This window comes from Mauremys reevesii, linkage group 10 (genome assembly GCF_016161935.1).
Source record: "Mauremys reevesii isolate NIE-2019 linkage group 10, ASM1616193v1, whole genome shotgun sequence".
NCBI lineage: Eukaryota > Metazoa > Chordata > Testudines > Geoemydidae > Mauremys > Mauremys reevesii.
This window is the reverse complement of record NC_052632.1, coordinates 18,537,249-18,565,222: the sequence shown is the minus strand read 5'-3', so window position 1 is coordinate 18,565,222 and position 27,974 is coordinate 18,537,249. Positions and strand designations below refer to the sequence as shown.

At 44.7% G+C, this 27,974-nt stretch overlaps 1 protein-coding gene and 1 long non-coding RNA gene across 5 annotated transcripts in view; both read left to right on the top strand.

The window, feature by feature from the left end:
* The first annotated feature begins 318 nt into the window (after window positions 1–318).
* Window positions 319–7,207, top strand: LOC120373813. Its single transcript, XR_005585739.1, has 3 exons — window positions 319–401; window positions 748–900; window positions 7,063–7,207. It is a non-coding gene; the product is annotated as an uncharacterized LOC120373813 (long non-coding RNA).
* A 6,755-nt stretch (window positions 7,208–13,962) lies between these two features.
* GABPB1 (GA binding protein transcription factor subunit beta 1) overlaps window positions 13,963–27,974 on the top strand; it is a 37,902-nt gene continuing 23,890 nt past the window's right edge. Inside the window, exons 1-7 of one of the 4 annotated variants that reach the window (XM_039491352.1) lie at window positions 13,963–14,427; window positions 14,548–14,656; window positions 22,277–22,384; window positions 23,366–23,533; window positions 24,075–24,269; window positions 25,293–25,404; window positions 25,772–25,885. In XM_039491352.1, coding sequence (XP_039347286.1) covers window positions 14,285–14,427; window positions 14,548–14,656; window positions 22,277–22,384; window positions 23,366–23,533; window positions 24,075–24,269; window positions 25,293–25,404; window positions 25,772–25,885 — 949 coding nt within the window. In that variant the 5' untranslated portion in view covers window positions 13,963–14,284. Of the gene's footprint in view, window positions 14,428–14,547; window positions 14,657–14,696; window positions 14,720–19,491; window positions 22,087–22,276; window positions 22,385–23,365; window positions 23,534–24,074; window positions 24,270–25,292; window positions 25,405–25,771; window positions 25,886–27,974 lie in introns of those variants that run through there. The other 3 variants (XM_039491353.1, XM_039491351.1, XM_039491354.1) reach the window with 3 other exon arrangements.

The window sequence follows — 27,974 nt, the reverse complement described above, 5'->3', positions numbered from 1 at the left end:
GTTCTGCAGTAGATATGAAGAGTCTAGGTGATTTACTAAATTATTTTGTTCTGTCCAAGTAGAAGGCAATTGCCCTTCTAACATCGAGGATATGAAGTGCTGCTTCCTGTGGATTTTTGTGGGGTTTGGGGTAAAAAGTGTGGAGGTGTATCGACTGTTTAAGGTGGAAAGAGGACACCACCTTTGGCAGAAATGTAGGGTGTAGTCGCATCGTGATCTTGTCCTTAAAGAAATTAGTGTATTGGGGGTTGGCCACGAGTGCACTTATTTCCCCGACCTGTCTGGCAGATGTGATGTCCACGAAGAATGCAACCTTCATGGACATGTGGAGTAAAGAAGAGTTGGCTGTTGGTTCAAAGGCAGGTCTCATGAGGCCTCTAAGGACAAGGTTCAAATTCCAGGTGTGTGTGTGGGAAGGGAGGCGGGAGGGGGGTGGTAGACTTCAGGGTAGAGGTTTTGGAGTCTAGCAAGAAAGCATTTTGTAGTAGGGTGTGTGAAGACAGAGGAGCCATCCAGTTTCTCGTGGAAGGCACTGATTGCTGCGAGATAAACTCTGATGGAGCTGAGTGATAGACCTTTGTTTTTGAGTTCTAAAATGTAGTTTAGGATATCGGAAAGGGGTGTGTGCTGGGTCTGAGGGTTTTCTGTAAGCACCACATCGAGAATTGTTTCCACTTTTGGAGGTAAGTATTGCGGGTAGAGTCGCGTCTACTGTGTAATAACACGTGTCTGACTTGCTCCAAACAGGCTAGTTTCGTGCAATTGGAATGAAGGAGGATCCAGGCTGTCAGATGAAGTTTCTCCAGTTGTGGATGGAGGATGCAGCCCTCACTCAGACTGGGAGAGAAGGTCCGGTATCATCGGGAGAGTTATTGGAGGGCAGATCGACATGCGAAGCAGGTAGGGTTCCTATGGGTAGGGCGCCGTGCCCTAGGGTGAGTGTTCCTATGGGTAGGGCACTTGGAGCTAGGGATAGGGTTTCTATGGGTAGGGCACCTCGCACTAGGGTTAGGGTTCCTATGGTTAGGGCACTTGGAGCTAGGGTTAGCGTTCCTATGGGTAGGGCACTTGGAGCTAGGGTTAGGGTTCCTCTGGGTATGGCTTCCCACCCTAGGGTTAGGGTTTCTAAGAGTAGGGCACCTGGAGCTAGAGTTAGGGTTCCAATGGGTAGGGCTTCCCACCCTACGGTTAGGGTTCCTAACAGTAAGGTAATTGGAGCTAGGGTTACGGTTCCTAAGGGATGGGCACTTAGAGCTAGGCTTAGGGATCCTATGGGTAGGGTGCCCCACCCTACAGTTAGGGTTCCCAAGGTTAGGGCACTTGGAGCTAGGGTTGGGGTTCCTATGGGTAGGGCACTTGGAGCTAGGGTTAGGGTTCCTAAAGGTAGGGCACCTGGAGGTAGGGTTAGGGTTCCTATGGGTAGGGCTTTCTACCCTAGGGTTAGGGTTCCTAAGAGACGGGCACTTGGAGCTAGGGTTAGGGTTCCTAAGGGTAGGGCACTTGGCGCTAGGTTTAGGGTTCCTATGGGTAGGGAGCCCTGCCCTAGGGTTAGGGTTGCTAAGGGAAGGATACTTGGAGCTAGGGTTAGGGTTCCTTTGGGTAGGACACTTGGAGCTAGGGTTAGGGTTCCTATGGGTAGGGCACTTGGAGCTAGGGTTAGGGTTCCTATGGCTAGGGCTTTCTACCCTAGGGTTAGGGTTCCTAGGAGACGGGCACTTGGAGCTAGGGTTAGGGTTCCTAAGGGTAGGGAATTTGGAGCTAGGGTTAGGGTTCCTAAGGGTTGGGCATTTGGAGCTAGGGTTAGGGTTCCTATGGGTAGGGAGCCCCGCCCTAGGGTTAGGGTTGCTAAGGGAAGTGTACTTGGAGCTAGGGTTAGGGTTCCTTTGGGTAGGGCATTTGGAGCTAGGGTTAGGGTTCCTATGGGTAGGGCTTCCCACCCTACGTTTAGGGTTCCTAAGGGACGGGCACTTGGAGCTCGGATTAGGGTTCCTATGGGTAGGGAATTTGGAGCTAGGGTTAGGGTTCCTAAGGGTTGGGCATTTGGAGCTAGGGTTAGGGTTCCTATAGGTAGGGCACTTGCAGCTAGGGTTAGCATTCCTATGGGTAGGGCACTTGGAGGTAGGCTTATGGTTCCTAAGGATAGGGCTACCCTTCCTAGGGTTAGGGTTCCTAAGGCTAGGGCACTTGGAGCTAGCATTAGGGTTCCTATGGGTAGGGCATTTGGAGCTAGAGTTAGGGTTCCTATGGATAGGGCTCCCCGCCCTAGAGTTAGGGTTCCTATGGGTAGGGCATTTGGAGCTGGGGTTAGAGTTCCTAAGGGTAGGAGATTTGGAGCTAGGGTTAGGGTTCCTATGGGTAGGGCACTTGGAGCTAGGGTTAGGGTTCCTACGGGTAGGGAGCCCCGCCCTAGGGTTAGGGTTCCTAAGAGACGGGCATTTGGAGCTAGGGTTAGGGTTCCTAAGGCTAGGGCACTTGGAGCTAGCATTAGGGTTCCTATGGGTAGGGCATTTGGAGCTAGGGTTAGGGTTCCTTTGGGTAGGACTCTCCGCCCTAGGGTTACGGTTCCTATCAGTAGGGCATTTGGAGCTAGGGTTAGGGTTACTCTGGGTAGGGCACTGGAAGCTAGGGATAGGGTTCCTATGGGTATGGCTTCCAGACTTTGGGTTAGGGTTCCTAAGGGTAGGGCACTTGGAGCTATGGTTAGGGTTCTCATGGGTAGGGCATTTGGAGCTAGGGTTATGGTTCCTACGTGTAGGGCACCTGGAGTTAGGGTTAGGGTTCCTATGGGTAGGGCACTTGGATCTACGGTTAGGGTTCTCATGGGTTGGGCATTTGGAACTAGGGTTAGGTTTCCTATGGGTAGAGCATTTGGAGCTCGGGTTAAGGTTCCTATGGGTAGGACACTTGGAGCTAGGGTTAGGGTTCCTATGGGTAGGAAACTTGGAGTTAGGGTTACGGTTCCTATGGATAGGGCTCTTGGAGCTAGGGTTAGGGTTCCTATGGGAAGGGCTTCCCGCCCTAGGTTTAGGGTTCCTAAGGGTAGGGGACTTGGAGCTAGGGTTAGGGTTCCTATAGTTAGGGCGCCCCGCCCTAGGGTTAGGGTTCCTAAGAGAAGGGCAGTTGGAGCTTTGGTTAGGGTTCCTATAGTTAGGAGGGCCCTGCCCTAGGGTTAGGGTTCCTGTGGGTAGGGCACTTGCAGCTAGGGTTAGGGTTCCTATGGGAAGGGCTTGCCACCCTAGGTTTAGGGTTCCTATGTGTAGGGCGCCCCACCCTAGGGTTAGGGTTCCTAAGGGTTGGGCACTTGGAACTAGGGTTAGGGTTCCTATGGGTAGGGCTCTTGGAGCTAGCGTTAGGGTTCCTAAGGGTAGGGCACTTGGAGCTAGGGTTAGGGTTCCTTTGGGTCCGGCTTCCCGCCTTAGGGTTAGGGTTCCTAAGGGTTGGGCACTTGGAACTAGGGTTAGGGTTACTATGGGTAAGGCTTCCCGCCCTAGGGTTAGGGTTCCTCAGGTTAGGACTCCCCTCCCTAGGGTTAGGGTTCCTATGTGCAGGGCGCCCCACCCTAGGGTTAGGGTTCCTAAGGGTAAGGTACTTGGAGCTACGGTTAGGATTCTTATGGGTAGCGCATTTGGAGCTAGGGTTAGGGTTCCTATGGGTAGGGCTTGCCGCCCTAAGGTTAGGGTTCTTAAGAGTAGGGTACATGGAGCTAGGGTTAGGGTTCTTATGCGTAGGACATTTGGAGCTTGGGTTAGGGTTCCTAAGGGTAGAACACTTGGAGCTAGGGTTAGGGTTCCTTTGGGTAGGGCATTTGGAGCTAGGGTTAGGGTTCCTTTGGGTAGGGCACTTGGAGCTAGGGTTAGGGTTCCAATGGGTAGGGCAGTTGGAGCTAGGGTTAGGGTTCCTATCGGTAGGGAGCCCTGCCCTAGGGTTAGGGTTGCTAAGGGACGGGCACTTGGAGCTAGGGTTAGGGTTCCTATGGGTAGAGCAATTGGAGCTAGGGTTATGATTCCTATGGGTAGGGCTTCCCACCCTACGTTTAGGGTTCCTAAGGGACGGGCACTTGGAACTCGGATTAGGGTTCCTAAGGGTTCGGCATTTGGAGCTAGGGTTAGGGTTCCTATGGATAGGGCTCACCGCCCTAAGGTTAGGGTTCCTATGGGTAGGGGTTCCTGCTCTAAGGTTCCTGTTCCTAAGAGTAGGGCACTTGGCGCTAGGGTTACATTTCCTATGGGTAGAGCTTCCCGCCCTAAGGTTAGGGCTCCTAAGCTTAGGGGACTTGGAGCTAGGGTTAGGGTTCCTTTGGGTAGGGATCGCTGCCCTAGGGATAGGGTTCCTAAGAGAAGGGCTCTTGGAGCTTGGGTTAGGGTTCCTATTGTTAGGGCGCCCTGCCCTAGGGTTAGGGTTCCTATGGGTAGGGCACTTGGATCTAGGGTTAGGGTTCCTATGGATAGGGCACTTGCAGCTAGGGTTAGGGTTCCTATGGGAAGGGCTTCCCACCCTAGGTTTAGGGTTCCTAATGGTCGGGCACTTGGACCTAGGGTTAGGGTTCCTATGGTTAGTGCTTGCCGCTCTAGGGTTAGGGTTCCTATGGGTCGGGCACTTGGACCTAGGGTTAGGGTTCCTATGGTTAGGGCTTGCCGCTCTAGGGTTAGGGTTCCTCTGGGTAGGGCACTTGGAGCTAGGGTTAGGGTTCCTTTGGGTACGGTTTCCCGCCCTAGGGTTAGGGTTCCTATGGGTAGGGCATTTTGAGCTAGGGTTATGGTTCGTATGGGTAGGGCACTTGGAGTTAGGGTTATGGTTCCTATGGGTAGGGCTTCCCACTCTAGCTTTAGGGTTCCTAAGGGACGGGCACTTGGAGCTAGGGTTAGGGTTCCTATGGGTAGGGCATTTGGAGCTAGGGTTAGGGTTCCTAAGGGTTGGGCACTTGGAGCTAGGGTTAGGTTTCCTATGGGTAGGGCGCCCCGCCTTACTGTTAGGCAGTAAGTACTGTTAGGCAACCTATGGGTTGGGCACTTGAAATTAGAGTTAGGGTTCCTATGGTTATGGTGCCCCGCTTTAGTGTTAGAGTTCCTATGGGTAGGGCACTTGGAGCTAGGGATAGGATTCCTATGGGTAGGACTTCCCGACCCTAACCCATTCTAGGGTTAGGGTTCTTAAGGGTAGGGTACTTGGAGCTAGGGTTAGGATTCTTATGGGTAGGGCATTTGTAGCTCGGGTTAGGGTTCCTAAGGTTAGAACACTTGAAGCTAGGGTTAGGGTTCGTATGGGTAGGGCTCTTGGAGCTAGATTTAGGGTTCCTATGGGTAGGGCTTCCCGCCCTAGGGTTAGGGTTCCTATGTGTAGGGCACTTGGGGCTAGGGTTAGGATTCCCATGGGTAGGGCACTTGGAGCTAGGGTTAGGGTTCCTATGGGTTGGACTCCCCACCCTAGGGTTAGGGTTTCTATGGGTAGGGCATTTGGAGCTAGGGTTAGGGTTCCTAAGGGTTGGGCGCTTGGGTCTAGGGTTAGGTTTCCTATGGGTTGGGCTCCTCACCCTAGGGTTAGGGTTTCTATGGGTAGGGCATTTGGAGCTAGGGTTAGGGTTCCTATGAGTAGGGCTTCCCTCCCTAGGGTTAGGGTTCCTAAGGGTAGGGTACTTGGAGCTAGGGTTAGGGTTCGTAAGGATAGGGTACTTGGAGGTAGGGTTAGGGTTCCTATGGGTAGGGCACTTGGAGCTAGGGTTGAGGTAAGGATACTAGTTCTGTCTGGCGTATGCCGGGGCGATACGTATTACCTTGGCCTTGACATCCCTAAACTTGTGGAGAACTCGGTGTATTAAAGGAATCGGTGGGAATGCATTCATGAGTGTCCTGTTCCATGGGAGCAGGAATGCCTCTCCCAGGGAGCCTGTCCCAAGTCCTGTTCTGCAGCAAAATCATTGGCATTTGCAGTTCTTTGCTGCAGCGAATAGATCTATCGAAGGAGAGCCCCAAAGGGAGAATAGGTGAGATGTGATTGTAGGATTTAATTCCCATTCGTATTCCTGTGTTGTGCCAAGGGTGCTGGTGGAGGGGACTCTTTACTCTCTCTCTCTGTCTTTCCTTACTGCAAGGTGGAGAAAGGCCAGGGCATAATCTATCCCCCAAATAGAGATACACGTCTACCCTGATATACCATGACCCGATATAACACGAATTTGGATATTACGCGGTAAAGCAGCGCTCCGGGGGCTGCGCACTCCAGTGGATCAAAGCAAGTTCGATATAATGTGGTTTCACCTATAACGCAGTAAGATTTTTTGGCTCCCGAGGACAGCATTATATCGAGGTAGAGGTGTAACAGAACAGGATTAGAAGCAGGACTTTTTCATACTGAGGTCATCCATTACAAAGTTTTATGGGAACCACAAACATTACTTATGCTGCTGAATTAAATTTATACTCCTCTGTTACGACAGCAACAATATAATAAAATGCAGCTATTTAACATTCCTCATCCAAGGATCACAAAGCACATTAAAAACACAAATTAAGCTTAACAGTATCTCTGGAAATAATATGCTAATTTTACAAATAAATAAACTTATTACAGAGGGTAAGAAAGCCCACCTACACAAAAAATGTTATCATGTAGAAGGATTGTGAATTCTGATATAAAATAGTTTGGTCTTGCTTGCATGGACATGACCAAACCAAGTTATGGACTTATGTTACAACCTGCCTATATAATTAATTTTACCATGTGGGGCGATCTGTTAAAACATGGTAATATCCTGACTGTGTTATAACATGCTTTGGCGTTGTCTGTATAGCGGTGACAAATTATGTTATAAGAATGTTACTGTATTACAGCCCTGGAAATATAACATTAAAAAAAAATAACCAAGTAGAGAGCATAGAAAGTTAGAGAACAAAGAGTGCTTTTTAGTAGAATATATTCCACTTAATTTATTAATAGAATGATCTTCATGGAAAAAAAGAACTGCCACAAACTAGCAAGATTCAGCCTGCTGAATTGTGCGGAAACTTACTATACTCAACCTTTTCTCAGTTTTGTATTTATTTCTATTTTTATCTTTTATTTTAGACTTAGGTCTGAATTATTACATGGGCATGGAGAGGAAAGAGCCTTAACATTCACCCACAATTTCTTCATGTCCATATTTCGACTAAGAGGCAGGCAAAGATGTCCAATTTATGTGCTACAAGCCTCTTCCTTTTCTGTAGGAACTTCTTTGTTAGCCAGATCATTTGAAATTCAGTATTAAAAAAGAGTCAAAATGTACTAGATGTTTTACGGACAAACATTTTCCTCTCAGCTATAACAACATGTATTCTGAATAACAGCTGTTCTATTTTGGAAAAAATGATACTGACTTGGCAGTCAAGCTTAGGTTATGTCTTTATCCCTGACCAAGGTTAGTGTGTAAACAGCATCATCCTAGGTGTAGTCCCAGAGAAACCTTCTGATACATAATTCTTCCCCTGCTCCTCTCTTGTTCCAGGGAGTATGTATTTGGAGTGGGGAGTGGCTGTAACTTACTGCACCCCTTGAAAAGGTGATGCTTACTTCCCCCATTCATGCATGGCCAGTCACTATAGATCAGTGGTTCCCAAACTGGGGTTCGTGAAATGTTACAGGGGTTTCTCAGGGAAAAATTCCCTAATGGTGGACAGAGTTGTCGCTAGAGACTCCGGGCAGCATGGGGCCAGCAACCTGGAGCCCCTGGACTTCCAAGAGCTAAGCAGACCAAAGCAAGCATATCTATCACACTGAGGAGATTTAAACTTCAAGACTCCTTATAAGTAATGGAAAGGGAAGTGGATATTTTTTGCTGTTTTTAAAATTAAATAGGCAGCTAGTACTGTTTTTAAAATTATTATGAAGAACAAGTTTAAGCTTTGTTGTAACATGCGTTGTTTGCCTGGACTGCTCAAGACCTGAATGCTTGTGTAGGAGGAACTCTTTGAGTTGGCTTCTTAAATCCCTTCATGCTGTTTCACATCTGATACTCCTTGATGAAACATAGGAGCCTTGTCTTATAACAGGCTTATTCAAAGTGATACAAGCTATGAAAGTGAGATCTTGGAAGAGTGGTGCCGTTTTCATAATGTAATAAAAATATTGTAATGATAAATAATAATTAATAATAAATAGTGTGTAATAAGCATGTCATAAAAACAAATTTAATATTTCCAAGATCACTGCTTTTATAACTTATATTCAGGTAAAGGAGAAAATCCCTTGAAATATTTATTTTTAGGAGGGAGTTTGCTAGACTTGACATTTTAGTGAAAGGGGTTCACACGTTGTTAAAGTTTGGGAACCACTGCTATAGATGGTGGTGGATGGGCCAAAGCTCCACCTCCTCTCCATCTCGCCTCACTCATTTGCTCACAGAAGTATCCTGGGATCAGGGGCTTTGCTCCACACCTGACCTAAGCTAGTGATAGATCATACTTGGGTGGGGTAAGTGGCTTGTTCTCATTTACTCAGTTGAATAAAATGGGGATGTAATCTAATTCTCAAAGCTTTGCATAATTTCAGTAGGGAATATACTTTACAGGCATTAAGCTCCTTTCTCTCACTTTTGTGATGAGATCTGCCAGATGTGTATGCCTCTAGATACCACTATTACAAAAAAGTTATTGTCGCCTGCTAAGCTTGCTCAAAAAGCTCCTGAACGGGTCATTCTGTTGTCAGTCAGAATCTCCTTTATTAGTCTACATTAGTTACATTTGTGTAGGTTAGAAATAGTGTCAGGAACTTAAAAACAAACTGCCAATTCCTTTAAAAGAGTTATTTCTTGGTGGGTGGGGGAGGCACAGCTAAGTATAATAGAATGTGCCTTTCATGTAGTAAATTTTGATCTTCACAATAATGAAAGCTCACATACAGTTTAAATGAGACTTGGCTACTAGCCAGAGGCATATTTAATTCTTCTTCAACTGCACTATACATTATTTTTAATAATATTAAGGAGGAATTCTGTTTTGCTATCCCATGGATGCCAGTGCTGTCTGAATCATAAACAATGGTGGTAGTGGTGGTATTGCCTGTCTGTGTTAGGATGGAATAACAATTTTCTATAATCAGCAGCTAATGAATAAATGTAAACCAATGTTATGTGTTCATGAGAAAAATTTTTTATTAAGAGGCACAAAAAGATTTTGAGAACACACTTATCAAACACCCAAACCAATTTTTACATAAGAACGTAAGCGCTGTTATACTAGGTCAGCCTCTGATTGCCAGAAGCTGGGAGTGGACGACAGGAATGGATCACCAAATTTCTGTGATGCTTATTATATTAATATCCTCATTTAATGCCAGGCAGTCTAGTTCACCCATCTTACTATTTAGACTTCTAGCACTTGTATATAAGCACTTGTACATTTTGTCAATATTTAATTGCATGCCTTCATGTTTTGTTTAAATGGAACTCTTTAATGTTTGACTGTCCCTTGCTAGCTCCTATCTGTACTTTACCAATTTCTTTCCTATCCTCTATACCAGTGGTTCTCAAACTGGGGCACAGGGCCGGTGCTACCATTAAGGTGAACTAGGCAGTTGCCATGGGAGCCAAGATTTGGGGGCGCCAAAAAGCAGTGCCCCCAATTTTTTTTTACAGCGGTTCCTCCCCGAGCGTGCGGTTGCTGCTCCACTTCTCCCACCTCCCAGGCTTGCAGTGCCAATCAGCTGTTTGGCGTCGCAAGCCTGGGAGGAGAATTAGAGCGGGGGGCGGCGTGCTTGGGGAGGACGCGGAGCAGAGGTGAGCTAGGGTGGAGAGGTGCTGCACGGCTCCCCGGGGGGAGGGAGCTGCCGTGGGGGGGGTGCCTCAGGGTGGGGGGGAGCTGCCATGGGGGGGGGGACCTGCCGCAGGGCTGGGGGGGGCGCCAGGTGGAAGTTTCGCCTAGGACGCAAAACTTCCTTGCACCGGCCCTGCTGGGGCCACCGCTTCCCGCAGCCTCCATTGGCCTGGAGTGGTGACCCACGGCCAGTGGTAGCCACAATCGGCCAAACCTGCGGACCTGGCTGGTAAACAAACTGGCCCGGCCCGCCAGGGGCTTTCCCTACACAAGTGGCGCTCCCAGTTTGAAAACCACTGCTCTATACTAGGATATAAAGTTCCCTCTTTAATAAATTCAACCCTAAGGGATGTCTCCATCTGAACCATGTGCTTTTCCGTACCTGTCAGCTTTCCCTCAGCCCTTAGTTTAAAAAATTCAATTAAGGTTGGACCTGTTGTTTCCTCATTCTGCTTGCAAGCATTGCAACCCCCCAAAAAGAAGGGGGTATCTCATGTTGCTTTGTAGTGACCCCTTCTGGCAGACATGGGCGCCAACTTATATGGGCTCGTGGAGCTAAAGCCCCAGGAATATTCACAATCAGGGGCTCTGCTCCACCAATATTTGGAGCTAGGTTTCGCCCCTTTAAATCCCAGCCGCAGCCGGGAGTCAGAGGGCTCTGGGCTGCCGGCAGCAGCGGGGAGCCCAGAGCCTTTTAAATCCCAGCCGCGGCCGGGAATCAGAGGGCTCTGGGCTGCCGGCAGCAGCGGGGAGCCCAGAGCCTTTTAAATCCCAGCCGCGGCCGGGACTCAGAGGGCTCTGGGCTGCCCGCTGCGGCGGGGAGCCCAGAGCCCTTTAAATCCCAGCCGCGGCAGGGAATCAGAGGGCTCTGGGCTGCCTGCAACCGCAGGGAGCCCAGAGCCCTTTAAATCTCAGCCACGGCTGGGAGTCAGAGGGCTCTGGGCTGCCTGCTGCTGCGGGGAGCCCAGAGCCTTTTAAATCCCAGCCGCGGCCGGGAATCAGAGGGCTCTGGGCTGCCGGCAGCAGCGGGGAGCCCAGAGTCTTTTAAATCCCAGCCGCGGCCGGGAATCAGAGGGCTCTGGGCTGCCTGCAGGCGTGGGGAGCCCAGAGCCTTTTAAATCCCAGCCGCAGCTGGGAATCAGAGGGCTCTGGGCTGCCTGCAACTGCGGGGAGCCCAGAGCCCTTTAAATCCCAGCCGCGGCTGGGAATCAGGGTTCCGGGCTGCCGGCAGCAGCGGGGAGCCCAGAGCCTTTTAAATCCCAGCCGCAGCTGGGAATCAGAGGGCTCTGGGCTCCCCGCCGCAGCGGGCAGCTCAGAGCCCTTTGAATCTCAGCCCCTGGCCGCTGATTGCCCCCTCCCCAGACCCCTGCCCCAGCTGCCTCCGAGGACCCCCACCCCCTATCTAAGCACCACTGGTCCTTGTCCCCCGATTACCAACTCCCGAGACAACTGCCCCTAACTGCCCCTTGGGACTCCAGCCCCTATCTAAGCCTCCCTTCTCCTTGTCCCCAACTGCCCCCGGCTGAGGCCCCACCCAACATCCCCTAGGACCCCACCCCCTACCTGTCCCCTGATAAACCCCCTGGACTCCCATGCCTATCCAATTGCTGCCTGTCCCCTGACTGCCCCTCCGAACCTCTGCCCCATCCAACCCCCCCTGCTCCTTGTCCCTTGACTGGCCCCTGGAACCCCCTACCCCTTCTCCAACCTTGTAATCTTGTGGCACTGACGCGCTGTAGCTTCATTTTATATCGGCTTACAGGGCGGGAGCGGGGGGGCACCACCATTTTGGGCCCCACCAAAAATTATACAAACCTGCCGCCTATGCTGGCAGATGCATGAAGAAGCACTGATGAAAGACAAGCAACTTGGTCCTCTTTCATCAGCATGTGTTAACACAATGGAAGGCCTTTGAATGTGGTGGAGTAAAATGGGACTCATTGGGGTTTTAGGATAAGTGTGGAGGACTCCGCAGGCAGGAAATGTGCAAGTCTGACAGTATGATGTAGTGGTCTGAGCATAATATGCTTAGGCAAGGCCCTTGGGTTTTATTTGCACATCTGCCAGTAAGGCAACTCCCTTATTTTCTCTGTAATATAGTTCCTCATCCGTAAAATGGGGATACTAAACTGACCTACAGTATTTCACAGAGGCATAGTGAAGTTTAATTCATTGTTTCTGAGGTGATTTCAGATCTTTGGATCATGATGATTTGTACTTTTCCCTGAGGTGTCCGAGGCAATTTATAGGACAAAAGAAAGACCACTCTGAAAAATATTATAATTCCAATAAAAAGATGATCTTTTAACAAAGGAAATCTAGTTATTATTAATGGATACAAAAATAACAAAAAATAAAGTGGCAAACACTTTTCACAAAATTATCACTCCATAGCTGACTTCTCAGGCCAGGTCTACACTAGACGTATACTGGTATAACTAACACACTCAGGGGTGTGAAAAATCCATACCTCTAAGCAACATCGTTATACCAACCCAGCCCCACCATGTAGACAGCACTATATTGATGGCAGAGCGGCTCCCGTCAACATAGCTACCTCCTCTCAGGGAGGTGGATTAACTATGCTTACAGTGTAGGAGCATCTTCACTTAAGTGCTACAGAGACACAGCTGCATCAGTGCAGCTGTGCTGATGCACCGTTTTAAGTGTAGACTTGACCTCAGGCCTCATCTTCAAAGGAAACCTGCACAACACCTTCAAAAGATGAGCCTGGGAACTTAAATTCATAATTTTTCTAGACACTATAAATCCTTAATACAGACACTGGATTTATAGCTTATTACAACAACCTGTAACCGATTAATCTCCCTTTTTTTGTTCTGATTTCCAAAGTGTTAACGGGAGACTTCACCTTCAATGGTCTCTTATGTGGTAAAGCTTAATAATCTGTTCCACCATCTATTTTGCTATGACACTCTAAGTACCTTTAATCCAGACCTGAAGAGCTGTATGTTGCTCAAAAGCTTTTCTCTCACCTACAGAAGTTGGTCCAATAAAAGATCACCCACTTCTCTCTCTCTCAAAAAAGCAACATAACCCTGTGATTCAGGTATCTTTTCCTGGTGGCTATAGGGCAGTGGTTCCCAAACTGGGGTTTGTGAACCCCTGGATGTTCATGAACTGTTACAGGGGGTTCTTGGGGAAAAAATTCCCTAATGGCAGACAGAGCTGTCCCTAGGGACACTGGGCAGCACAGGGTCAGCAGCCTGGAGCCCCTGGACTTCCAAGAGCTACGCAGATCAAAGCAAGAATATCTATCACACTGAGGAGATTTAAACTTCAAGACTCATAAGAAATGGAAAGGGAGGTGGATATTTTTTGCTGTTTTTAAAATGAAATAGGCAACTAGTATTGTTTTTTAAATTATTATGAAGAACAAGTTTAAGCTTTGTTGTATTGTGTATTGTTTGTCTGGACTGCTCAAGACCTGAAAGCTTGTGTAGGAGGAACTCTTTGAGCTGGTTTCTTAAATACCTTCATGCTGTTTCATATCTGGTGCTCCTTGATGAAACAGAGGAGCCTTGTCCTATAACAGGTTTATTCAAAGTGATACAAGCTACAAAAGTGAGATCTTGGAAGAGTGTTGCCCTTTTCTTAATGTAATAAAAGTACTGTAATGATAAATAATAAATAGTGTGTAATAAGCATGTCATTAAAAATAAATTTTATCTTTCCAAGATCACTGCTTTTATAATTTATACTCAGGTAAAGGAGAAAATCCCTGGAACTATTCATTTTTAGGACGGGGTTTGCGAGACTTGACATTCTAGTGAAGGGGGTTCACAGATTGTTAAAGTTTGGGAACCACTGCTATAGGGGCTAGGAACTGGAGCAATTGTGGTAGCAAGAGCTCAAGACTCAGAGTAGTTGGGGGTCGGCGGCGAGGGGCCTTTGGGCGAAGCAGTTTGGGGACCCGGGGCGGAGGTCCAGCAGTCAGAGGGGAGGGCAGGAGTAGCAGGACTGGCTCATTCTGGAGCGGAGGTCCGTGCAGTATGTTCACCGCTCTGGCGCTAGCTTCACCACACGTTCACCGGCGCGTTTTTACAGCTAGTGGACTCACTGCAAACCCACGTGCGGACAATGCCTCGCAGGCTTTGCCGTGACGTACTGAGCCTCGGCATAGCATCGACAAGTACAGTGAGGCGCAAACTCCCCGCGCCCAGTGTCCGCGGGCACTCCTAGGGGGAGCGCTCCGGCTGTCCCGAGCCTGGCAAAGCCGACCCCGCCTTAGCGGGTCCGTGGGCGGGCGGCGAATGCCCTCGGCCCGCCAGACTCGCAGGGAGCCCCTTCGTGGCTGTGCTTTTACAAGGGTTTTGCCCACTCCCTCCCTCCCTGCCGCTGTCATCGCCCGCCTGGCCAGGACCAGCTGAACCCACCCCGCTCGCCTGTGCCTCTCCCAGCCAGGGCAGCATCCCCAGGGCCTGCGAGGCGGCTTCCCCTCCCCCCCCTGCCGGCGGGAAGCAGCGCAGGCACCGAACATGGCGGGCGCTCAAGTCCCAACTCCCCCCCTTGCTCCCGATATCTGCGCATGCGCTGTAGGCTGCGCAGAGGCCGTATCCCTCCGCCAAGCCCCCTTTTGTCGGGGATATTTGTGTAATAAGATAATCCCTGCACCCCAATGGTAAGTGCCATGTGCCCCTCAAAGCGCTGCCGCCTCGCCGGCCCGGGTTCAGCGCAGAGGGGGTGCACTGTGCTGACCTGAGCCGCCTCTCCCCTCCCGTCCGCTGTGTCCCTCCGCTAGGCGCAGCAGCGGGGACTTTTGTGTGGGGCTTTTGGGCGCCGTTGAGAGGCGGCCTTTGGCGCCCGTGGTGGTTGTTGTGGACGGCGGCGACGGCCGGGCAGGCAGCACGGTAAGGCCCCATCGCCGTGCCCCGTCTCTCCCCCACCCCCCCGGGCCGGCCAAGCTTTTCCAGGTCAGTCTGTGCCTTTGTAGGGCCCTGTTACCGGATGTGGAAGTTGATCTCTTCGCTGGTAAAAAATAATTCCACTTCCCCCGGAACCCGGCGCCGCGGCTCCCTCCGCAGCGCCCAGCCCAGCCAGGATTTCCTGTTGGGGAGAGCGGCCGGCCTTCCGGGGACCCCGCCGCACGGGGGGTGCCCGGAGGGCTGGGCGCGGGCAGGGCTCCGCGGGGTGGCTGGGCGGGGGTGGGTGTACGTACGAGGGGCGTGGGGGTGGGGAGGCTGCAGTGTGTGAAGGGATGGGGGCTCTCTGAGCTCGGGGGGGGCAAGGGGTCTGTGTGGCGGGGTATGTGTTGTGGGGTGGGGAGGCTGCAGTGTGTGAAGGGATGAGGGGGGGCTGAGCACGGGGGGGGAGGTAAAGGGTCTGTGGTGGGGTGCATGTTGGATGTGGGGGTGGGGAGCTGAGCAGGGGGGAGGTAAAGGGTCTGTGGTGGGGTGCGTGTTGGATGTGGGGAGGCTGTGGTGTGTGAAAGGATGGGGAGCTGAGCGGGGGGAGGTAAAGGGTTTGGTGGGGTGCGTGTTGGATGTGTGCTGTGGGGAAGCTGCGGTGAGAAAGGGAATGGAGGGGCTTGCTGAGCACTGGGGGATAAGAGGTGTGTGGGGTGGGGTCCAGGTTGGATATGTGGCAGTGGGGAGGCTGTGGTATGTGAGGGGATGAAGGGGCTTGCTGATAACTGTGTGGTGGAGAAATAAGGGGTGTTTGTGGTGGGGTTCATGTTGGATGTGTGCCATGAGGGTGGGTAGGTTGTGGTGTGTGAGGATGGGGGGAGGCTCCCTGAGCAGTGGTGGGATGCAGATTGGATGTGTGCCAGGGGAATTGGGAGGCTGTGGTCTGTGAGGGGATGAAGGGGCTTGCTTAGCACTGTGTATGTGTGTGGGGTGGGGGGTAAGGGTCTGTGTGGCAGAAATACATGTTGAATGTGCATCCAAAGGATGCCTGCATTATCTCCTTCGCTGCCTAGTGCCGAGCAAGTTGGCTTGGTTAATATTTGTGACCTGTGTCCCTGGTGAGTGTAGTGTGAATAATAGTTGTCTCTAAAGCCCAGTTGTGTGTATGCTGCTGTGGCCCCATCCACTTGTCCTGTACAATGTTATAGCGAGAAGCAGGCTAGTGGGCAGGTGACAGGACTTCTCCAGTAGCTCAGCAGTGGACTTTTTCAAAGGGATGTTGTCTCCAGGGTCACAGCATGGCTCCATTCTTTTGCCCCCACTGTGGCAATCTGACTGTGCATTTCCTGTCTTGCTTTGGGCTGGCGTGCAGGTTACTATCGTTTGTAACTATTGTAGCTTGTTTGGAAGTATTTCAGGCCCAGAAGTGCTTATGTTTTACTGATGATAAAATTACCCCATTTTGTAGTGTATCATTTTAAAATGCTTGTAATCTTTTGGGATAAAAGGTATAATATACATGTAAAGGTATTCTCAAAGGTGCATTTGTTTGAACAGTTGACTGTCACCTCTAGGAATCAAATTGGTTTACATGCTACCAGACCCCTGACAACAACCCCATTTCAAATCTAGGGCTGTTAACGTCAAACCCAGACTAGGATTCTAAGAATTTACCTCTTAAATCAGTTTTAAATGATCTCTTATGCCTGCTACTAAAGTGTTTTTTGCTTAATCTAGTTGGGTGTAATAACAGTAGATATTATTCTTAAATTTACGTGGATAGCTATGTAAAATGAACTTTGAAATAGTTATCTGTTTTCACTTGTATTTAAAATTCAATGTACGTATTAGGGATCTGAATTAGGATAAAAGCTGGGTTGAATAAAATGTGCAATTTAAAATAAATTCCATATAAACTGAAACCTTCTTTCCTTCAGAGTGTTAAGGATATATACAACACAAGTTCAATTCCCAATATACTCCAAATCTGACTCTTGCTCCCAATCCAGTTTCTCTTATGCACTGTAACAAGGACAAGTCCAAAAGTAAGGAGTCAGACTCAGTTCTCAATTAGTAGCACCTGGCCACCTACCATTCAAATAAGCCAAGTATGCTCTTCCTGAAAACAGTTTGCCTTCCGGGCTTTGGGCCTATCCACAGAATAGTAATTGTCAAGGGTCCTCATTATAGATGTCTACGTTAAGAAAGTGTGTTTTAATCTGAAGTGGGAACAACACGTGTATCCTCAATTCGTACTGCAGACCTGTTCTGTTTAAAGCTGTAGTACAGTTCAGGGCATAGTTAAAACATAACTAGACCTTGGCTGTCAATACAAGATAGTGTTTATTAGGGGAATAACAGTTGTAACATAGGTAAGAGCCAAGTGTATGCTTTCTGGCTTAAGGAAAAAAATATTTTCTATTATTCTGAATTGTACAATGAAGTCTTATTGATACATGGGCATATTTAAAATTAAAAGGGTGAGAACAAAACTACTGACAAAATTAAATACTTTGACCCACCACACGACAGCAAGTGTTTACTATTCATATCACCTGTTCTCTGAGAGAGCAAACTTTTTCTGAAGCATATATTATGTTGACGTTTAACCAAAAAGTCTAGAAACCGTGGTTAGCTACCAGTAGGAGCAGAATTGCTGCACCGTTAAAATAAAAGGCTGGCATTATAAAACATTATAAATTAAAACAGTTTACTTCTGACAAACTGTATATTAAAATACAATTTTAATTCTGTACTCTAGCTCAGCTTTTTAATATCAACCTGCATACTTATGTTGATCCCATGATGATGTGTGGGAATTACAGAATAATCAGTGAGTTATGACAATTTACAAGGAAATAACTCAGTTTGATGGATTTATTTCCTTAAATTATTAGATGTTAGATGATATATGCATGTGAAAATAAAATTAATGCATCAGAAGTGGTCTTAAGAAGCATTACTGTATGGAAACAAGTAGTTTAGGCTCTATGCAGGTACTAGTAAAACCATTTTTAGTTAGATGAAAGAGGGTTTTCTTTTATTGGTGGTGATGGGGGCAATACCTTGCCCTGAATTCAACCATTGTGGTATTGTGTCCGTACTGGGAAAATCAGAAACAAGTTGATTTTAGTGACAATATTTTAACACTGATTAGATAATGAAATATAAAATGAGATATTTGTATTTTATTTATTAAATAATTTTTGCCAACACATTTATATATCGATATATGTTAGGAATTTTCAGTGTTTTCTTTGACACCTCCCAGGGCATGTATACAAAATCTAATTGAAAAACCATTAGCCTGATTTTTCAGCGATGCCAAATAAGCTTCCATTGAGTTGCGTTCACTAGGAGCGTGTGCTGGTATAGCCATACCAGTATACCCTTTCTAGTGTAGAAAAGGCTTTGCAAACAAACAATTGGTGTAGCGACTACTCATGTTATAGGCTCAAGATATTATCCTCAACCTACTGACATCTTGTTTGTCATGTATGGAACAAGCCTGTTTGATTTTTTTCCAAGTTCCAATTTCAGAAATGCAGCTGGAGCCCAAAGACCATACTATATTGGTCAGATGAAAAGGATGTATACAGTATTTGAAAAGGACCATCTTCCCCCTGCTCTCTATAATGCTCAGTCCCAACTCTACGGAAGTCCAGTAGCACTTAGTTTATAATGGATTCCAGTTTTAAGTGCAAAACTCAACGTTGACTATAATATTTTACTGTACTGCATATAGGGCTAGATTCTTGGTCTTGCTTGTGTCACTTCAAGCAGCTGGAGTGTCACAAAGTGACCTTAAAGTTGTCCTAAAGGGGCAGCTGAGGATTTCTCTGGCAGGGGAGAAATCCTAGGCTGCTGGTATAAAACCCCTCCTGAGATGCTCTCATGCAGGCAGAGGAGTGGTGGGGAATTGTTCTGGGGTGTAGTGTTGTGCTCAACAGATTTTGGGCCAGTGCAGCAGTCTGTAGGGGGCTGTTCTAGCCCTCATACATTAGGACAGCTCTTTGATTGCTCTAACTTTTATGCCAGGGCTGGCTCAGAAGCAGGAAAGTGAAGATGGTGAAGAACCACCCTTGCCAATATCCACCCCAGTATAAGAACATGCACAGTTGTGTCAGGCATGGGCTTGATGCCGCTGAAAATTGTGCACACATTTCTCAGCTCCTAAGGACAGCCCTGAATTCCAAAAGCTACCAATATGCTGAGAAATCTACAGTAGCTTCTGGGAAGTACCATCCAGAAAAGCTGCAAAATCGTATAATTTAAGGTCCAATGTGGTTGTGCACAAGTTTATTTTAAAAAATAACCCATTTTGAGTTTATGTAAGTGCAACAAACAGCACTCCAAAAGTAATATTAGAACAGTGTTTTCACAGGTAATTTTTAATTAAAAAAAAATCAACTTTAGCTGAGTAGTCATGAGAAATATCATTAGTGATACGTTTTTTGTCTATGGAAAGTTTCTAAGTACATAGAAAGTCTTTCAGTGAAAGAACTAGTTGGTTCTCAACAACTATAGTATCACTGCTGCTCACTGCTGTAAGTTATATAATTTGATTTTTATTTTGTTACTGGCTGACAATGTCATTTTTGTTAGGGTTATTTTTACTCTTGTCACCACAAGATGGCTCCGTGAACATTTCTTTTGGTATCCGATGAGAAATAAAATTAACTGTACTTGTAGGTCACTGAAAATTAGATGAGTTTATGAATGTAGAAATTTCAATATGTAAACTCCTGAAAAAGAATACTTTGTCTAACTTTTAACCTAGCCAGTAATAAACATATAATGGATAAATGACATGACAAAAATACTAATTTTATTTGTAATCTTCCAAGTCCTTTCCTTTGCCTTGGTTGGGACGCTACTTATTAAGTATAGTACAATTCAGTTAAACATCATTAAGACATCAAAATCAAATGTTAAGAAAAGCAAAAATAAAGTAGTATAATTTGAAAGGGAATGCTACAGCAGTGATTCAAATGAACAAAACAAACCCCCTGAGAAAGTGTCTTCAAATATCTTCGAGAGTGTGGACTGAAACATCTAGTGGGAGCAACCCCACAGGGCACCATAGCAAAAGTTTATTTACTTGTTCCTCGAGGTGTGGGCTTGGAAATTCTCAAAAGAAGGTTGCATCAGAGTTCAGACACCCCATTGCAAGACTGATGAATTTTTTTTTATATACAGCTTGGTTCCTCCTCCTGTAAAAATACAATCACAAAATCAAAGGAGAGAAATCAGACTGTGAAGTTCATGAATTATGTTGAGAGCGGGTCAAAACTTGGAATTTAACGATTCTCAACCTAATTTGGAATTTGAATTCTGACATTTCAAAAATTCCTTTTGTCCCATATTCGAACGAAAAGTTGAAATTTACCGTGAAATAAAATATCTGAACAATTTTTTGTTTTGGAATTATTGAAATGACCTTATCAAAGGTTAAAGCACTTTGTTTTATCTTTATTCATTAATAGAATGGCTCATTTCCCCCCCCCTCAAAACTATTTTCACAGTTATACTGTAGCCTTTCAGTAATATACTCTTTACTTTTCTCCTGTTCTTGACTTTGTTGTGGAACAGCCATTTGTAAATTATTAGTTTGATGTTTTCTATTGCAAAGATTCTTCCTGACAAGAGTAAAAAGACCCAGTCCCCTCTCTTAATGAGCTGGTTTTACTTCCTTATGCTAAAAGACAGGTTAGTTCCTGATACTAGCACTAATATAGATGTCTACAGTGCTAGTCATCTTGTTCTCACTCCTCCATTTCTCAATCAGGAACTACCATAATTAAAGAAGTCACAAAGAAACTTTACACATTCATTGGTTTTGTGACTGATTTTGGTTCCATTTAAAAAAAATGAAAATAATAGTTTATTGGTATTTCTTTCTGAACTTCCCTATCATTTGTGTGATGGAATTGGAGCTGTTTTGTAATAATTTATAAATACTGTATATTCACCTGGCTCTTGGGATTTTTACTGTATGAATGTATTGATTTTGTTTAATAGGGGACTGTAGGGAAAAGCAAGCAGCGAAGGAAAGAATGGGTCAAGATAAAACACTTGTGAGCAAATATTTGAGAATTAAGAGGCAGTTCCAGTTCAGGAAAGAACTATGGCATATTTAATAAGGGTCTCTTTAGCGAAGGTGTGAGGGGGCGCTTGTTCAGCGCAACCAGGCTGACACAGGCACCCGTTAGACTGAGCGTCTGAAGAAGTTAAGGCCTGCCTAAGTTACCATCAGGCAATGATGTGTCCTTCACTCAAAGCTTTGTTCCTATTCATAAATAAATAATACTTTGTTTTTAAGAAGCCTGACCGCACACTGGGCATCACTAGTCTTGGACTGCCAAAGGGAAGAACCTCAGGTGTCCAAACTCAGTTGGACCTGCAGGGTGAGAACAGTTGACATGCAGGGTACTGTAGTCCAGGCCCTGATTTAAGTGTGGGAGAACTGCGAAATTCCACCCCAGGACAGATAAAGGCATGACGAAGTGCACTCATACATCACGCTTCTCATAAACTATGACTAATATAATATGATCTGACCCCTTTGTCGTGCATGACTGGAAAGTAAATTGGTAAAACCCATTCTCAGTCTTTGCAGATGAAATCATTGATAAAAGAATGAAAAGTTCGTTATGTTTTGGCTGATAAGGTAGTGTGTGAAGCGATGAAACAGCTAGATGTTTTGAATATGAATTTCATAAATTTTAGAAAGCATGGGGTTTTGTGTGTGTTTATATGAGCATTTGCCAGATCAGATAGGAATTCTCTTTCATACTTAACTATTTTTCTGAAATGATGAATACTGGATTTTTGGTTTTATTTTGAATTTTAGTTCAGTCATTTTGAGTCACTTATAGTGAGCATATCCACTGCTTCTAGTGCTTGGCTAAGGATTTCCGTTTCAAGTTTTATTTTTTTGTTTTGTTAATTTTGACAATTGATCTGGCTTTTGTGTATTTACAAGGTGAAGCCACAACTGCCCCCAAATTCCTTGTTATCAAAAGCATTGTGCTTCCTGTCTATCATAGTGTATTTTCAGCATGGAAGCTCCTTAATTAATCAAAGTAAATATCTTTTCTGAGTGTATGCAATGCCAGTGGGAAATATGTACAGGGGACATAAGTAGCCAGAAATCTTTGGTACTGTTTGATACCCTTGGTACCAATGTTGCTGCGCTAGGTTGCAATCAATATCAAGTAAGGGAGTATAAATCATTGTTTATTTAGAGTCTGTTATTTAGTTCAGTCTAATTTGAGGCTGGAGTAACTTTTTAAAAAAAAAAAGAAAAACCTTCCACAGCTGTGGACAATAATGCAAGAAGGAATATTAAGTATTAAACTCTTCACCCAACTTCAACTCTATTTGAATGTCCAAGAAAGGTTGCATGAACGGGTTCGCTGTGTATTAAGCAGGTGAGGAAACTTGTTATAATGCCTAAAGCATCATCTAATTTTTAAAAGTCTTGCGCCCCCCACCCCCAAATTATAGAGAAGAAAAATGATTGGTATTTTTAAAAAACTCTGGTAGCATTTGTACACGTAAGAAGTAGTGTCAATTTACTGTTAAACTTTTCATCATTTTCCTCCTACATTATTTCACAAGATGTCCTTGGTAGATTTGGGAAAGAAGCTTTTAGAAGCAGCACGAGCAGGTCAAGATGATGAAGTTCGCATTTTGATGGCAAATGGAGCACCTTTTACCACAGACTGGGTAATAAATTTTTTTCATTTGTTTGAAATGTTTTTACATTATTTTTGTTTCTCTGTGATACCTTCCCTGGAAAATAGTGTAACTAAATTATCAGAAATCTATACAATCACATTGAGGTTTATATATATTTCCATATTGATTCTGAGGTTGAACATTGGACTATAGCATTGCAAATTGAAACTGGCTAGTTAATTGTATTGTCTGATCTAGGAATTAGGTACCCAGGACTATTTTGGGCACTCTGAAGTAATTGATGATTGTGAACTCTGAATGAGTTAATCTTTTAACGGCAGTCCAGGTGGACTTTGGAAAATATAATAAAGTATGTACATCCTTCATTCAGAAAGAAAGCTCATCCTGATTACGTGACCATGTGTTAGTTTAGGAAGAGGACCCAATTAATACCTTTATTCTAATTGCTGATGATCAGCAGAAGTAAGGTCAATGACAAACACCAAAGCTGGAAGTTGGTAGAGTTGGAACATTTACACCTCTACCCCGATATAACGCTGTCCTTACCACGTTATAGGTGAAACCACGTTATATCGAACTTGCTTTGATCTGCCGGAGCACGCAGCCCCCCTCTCCCCCTCCCGGAGCAGTGCTTTGCCATGTTATATCCAAATTCTTGTTATATCGGGTGGTGTTATTTTGGAGTAGAGGTGTATGTGACCTTGAAGAGGCAAGCCATAGACAGTGGTCTCTTCTCTGGATGATGGGAACTTGTTAGCAGAAAATCTCAACTTGGAACTCTTTCTTTTATATTTTGTTCTTTCAACCTGCTGCTCCTTCTTTCCATGAAATTAAAAGGGAGAAAGATAGGATTATTAAGAGAAATAGAGTTAGAAGTGGTTGACTGATGCCTGGGTTCTGTACCTCCAGGATAGAAGAGACAAAACAAGAGGGTTGGAAGTGAGTACTTCATGCTGTTTTTTTTGTTTTTGTTTTTTGTTAATAGTCCACTTTTGTACCACATTACAGTTGGGAACATCACCGCTTCATCTAGCAGCACAGTATGGGCACTATTCAACAACAGAAGTATTACTTCGAGCTGGTGTAAGTCGGGATGCGAGAACAAAAGTGGACAGAACTCCATTGCATATGGCAGCATCTGAAGGCCATGCAAACATAGTAGAAGTCTTACTTAAGGTAGAAACTTATTTTTATGTTATCTGCCATTTGAAACTGAACCTGAATCTAGAAGACTAGTTAATCATAAGTCTGCATAGATGTAACTTTCTTTAATCCCTCAATTGGCTGAAAATGACTTTTTAAATAATTTAAGGGCTTTTTAAAACTTTAACATCTGTACTAAAGGTACAGGTGGCACATTCTTTTTCCCATTCAGTTTTGTATTTTATTTTTAAATATTTGTTACAATCAGTGTGCTTTCAGGCAAATTGTTTATTGGCATCCAAAAATAAGACTTCTTCATAATGCAGTGTTATATAAATAAAATCTTCTAAAACCTACACATGTGGTCCTAGGAATTATTTAATCCTTTGTGTTAATGTGTGCGGTAATTACTATAAAGTACTTTTAATGAAATAGTAATTATAAGACAGCAGGAAATTCCTTGCAGCAAGCAAGTGAAAGAGTATTTTCATCATCTTGGACATCATTACATTTGCAGAATTTACAGTTAAAACAGCCTGCGCTTATTTGATTTATGTAATGTTTTTGTTTGCAGCATGGTGCTGATGTTAATGCAAAGGACATGCTAAAGATGACTGCTCTTCACTGGGCTACAGAACACAATCACCAGGAAGTGGTGGAGCTCTTAATAAAATATGGAGCAGATGTCCACACACAAAGTAAATTTTGCAAAACTGCATTAGATATTGCAATAGACAATGGGAATGAAGATGTAGCAGAAATATTACAGGTAACTTTTTGATTTATGATGCAGATGAAACTTACAGAAAGATGCTGAGCAGCTAAATTGTTAATTTAGTAGTTGTAGGAGGTTGCATGGTGATGAGCATAGATTTTTCTCCTCTCTGCTCCACAGCGTAGAAGTGAAATGATACTAATACAATATGTATTATGTGTGTAAAAATTGGCTGAAGAATGCTTCTAGCCCCTGCCAATCAAAGAAGGAAGGGCCTTTAGGCTTTTTAACTTGCTCATTCTGATTTACAGAATAGCTGGGATAGTTTGCAGATGGGGTATGGCAGCTAAACTTTAAGCTATGGGCATCTCTGACAATATGTCCTGACTTCAGGACATATTAGGACTTCAGGACGTGTTAGATTAGCTTCCCATGTTGGGGCTAAATTAGTTGGTGAGGATCAGAGACGGAGGAGATGCCCTCTTCTTGTTGACTACGCACCAGCCCAACTTTCTATACTAGTGAGGATTGGATCCATTATAATGCCCAGATTCACATTGCCAGGCTTTGTGGTTTACTGGTATAGCCGCTTGCATGGTAGCTTCAGACCTTTTCAGATGCTGAGATTATGTAGTTTTATATAAGCTTCATGATTAAGTGGGCCGCTTTGGCCTAGAATAAGTGAGGGTATTGAGTATTCACTATTGAAATGCTAGGGAAACAGGTGTTGGTGGCAGTCTGCTGTTTTACTTCACTCAGTTTATGTTGCCTTTATAAAGCAAATAAGATAAAGTCTAAAGTTGCAGCCTCTTGGCCACAATTTACATAATTTGGTCTGAGTCCTCATCGGTCCTTGTTCTTTCCAATCTACCTGAAATAGCTCCTAGATTATTACTTTGGGGGGGGGGAGTGGGGGCTGACTGACTGTAGATTTATATTTTGATCTAGTCTTATTTACCTTCTCCTGTGGAGGAAGCTGTCATTTAAAAAAAACAAAATGTTTTTATTGAAGTATAATATGTTTGTTTTTAATGTTTATTTGCAGAATGAATACTGTTGTTGTCTTTTGACTCCTAGATTGCTATGCAGAACCAAATCAATACAAATCCAGAGAGTCCTGACACTGTGACAATACATGCAGCCACACCACAGTTTATCATTGGACCTGGAGGGGTGGTGAACCTTACAGGTCTGGTATCTTCTGCAAATATATCAAATGCAACAGCTATTTACATGCATTTAGGATAGCTATTGGGATTTTATACATGGTTGATTTGCCATTTTATGCAAAGACTATTAAGAACAGTGATGGTAAGATTGCAGCAGGTGCCTTATTCCTCTTTGTTGTCTTTTGCATATTATAAATATCCAGTTACTTAGAATAATAATGTAAATTGAGGTAACTCATCAGAAACTGCATTAACCTAACAAACTTGTCTTCAGAATAGCACTTTTGGTTTATAACAAGACCAATATATGTCTTCACTGTGAAAAATAGGGACTTGTGTGACATTCTATATAAGTTTGTGAACTGACTTTATTTTTTCTTCTACTAGATGAGACCGGAGTATCTGCTGTACAATTTGGAAATTCATCAACATCAGTATTAGCTACATTAGCAGCTTTAGCGGAAGCGTCCGCTCCACTGTCCAACTCTTCAGAAACACCAGGTTAGAAAGCAAAGTAATTTATTTGCATTGAGTAAACGAACACAAACAATGTGGAGATAAAGCTTTTGGCAGTACAATTTGTCTGAAAATGGATTGAAATTAATTTTAAAAATACTGAAAAGAAATTAATACCCATTTTGCTCAAATCCGCAATGTATGAGGATCATATCATGTAAAATACTTACCACGTATAAGATGTAACTCTTTCAGAGTAGGCCTTTTTTTTTCATTTACAGTTGGTATTTCTGAATCTACTGGAGGCGGAACACATTTTCGTGAAACATGACATCATTCAAGAGCCTATAGTCAGATCAAAAGCTGGTTTCTGACCTGCTGTATTACTAGTTGGGAGAAAAACTTTTAATATCTGAACACTAAACATTTTGTTTACAGTATCAGGGGGGTAGCCATGTTAGTCTTTATCCACAAAAACAACAAGGAGTCCGGTGGCACCTTAAGGACTCTGCCCAAATAAATCTTAAGTTTTCCTGGGTAAAAAACCCACTTCTTCAGATGCATGGTGCCACCAGACTCCTTGTTGCATTTTGTTTAAGTTAATATTTTTTTAAACTAGGAAAAGATGGCCATAGAATACAGCATTCAAACAAAACACACTCATCATGTGAAGACCACTAAATAATCTTCAGTATATTGGATTAAATCAGGGGTAGGCAACCTATGGCATGTGTGCCAAAGGCGGCACGCGAGCTGATTTTCAGTGGCACTCACACTGCCCGGGTCCTGGCCACTGGTCTGGGGGGCTCTGCGTTTTAATTTAATTTTAAATGAAGCTTCTTAAACATTTAAAAAACCTTATTTACTTTACATACAACAATAGTTTAGTTATATATTATAAACTTATAGAAAGAGCCCTTCTAAAAACTTTAAAATGTATTACTGGCACGCAAAACCTTTAATTAGAGTGAGTAAATGAAGACTTGGCACACCACTTCCGAAAGGTTGCCGACCCCTGGATTAAATCGTTAACTAACTTGAGTGCAGTCTATAAAATTGTTACTGAAATGTCAGGTCCGCCTAGCTGAGAGCCAGTGACAGCCAGACAGGGATAAGGAAAGGTTGCTTTATTCTGCTGAAGAAAGGAGAGCTTTGTACCAAGATACAAAAATTCTAACTCCATACAAAAAACAAAAATCTTTTATATACACTCACATACAGGCTTCGGTCGTGTTAGCATTTGATTGGTGGTTAGCAAACCCTGCACTCCTGCAATCTGCTCAGCAAAAACCAGTTCAGGACTAACTTCAACTGCCTCTAGACCGATAAGGGAAGACAGTTCAAAAATTCAGGCTACTGTGTCCCTGAGGTGTCCAATTTCCCCTAATGGTTGCCAGCTATTATAAGCTGCTTAACTAGCTAACAGTCAGGGGAAACTCTACTGACTGTCACAAAATGACATGTGGGTTCTCTCCCAAAACACTGAAGCACCTTACCTACAAATATAACATATGTATGTAGAGCTAAATACTGCCTGGATAGCACTACTAGTGTGACCAAGGATGCTGGAAAATGTATTCACTGTTCTAGGAATCCTGCCAGTGGGGATAGGACTGGGGAACACTCTTCTGGGCACATATTGCTGCTGCACTGAAAAGGAGCAACATGCATCTTCAGCTAGTATCTGCACCCATCTGTAGCATGTCTCACTCTGCAAGGCTGTGGGAGGACAGAGAATCAGTTGACTGCAAAGATAGTATAAAGTGTCATTAGCCCCAATTACTCTGAACATACAACAGCCTACATCTTTTATTCCTTTAAAAAAATAATTAAATAGGGGCGTAGCCATCTCCTTCTCTCTTTCGGGAACTCTTAACGAGGCTTGGGATGGCCTGATATTTTCCAGAGGTGGTTTTTACCAAGTAAAATCATGGTTTTTAGCATGCCGGGATAAACTACTTCATCCCAGTTTAAGGCATTTTCTATTTTAAAAACTGTTTCATTAATGCACGCCATATTACACTTAGTTTTAGTTACATATTCAAATTGGGGCTGCATAAGGCAGTAGATTCATAGATTAATTTAGGGTTGTACAAATAAAAAGTAAAACTGCAGTGGATGTAATACTAATACT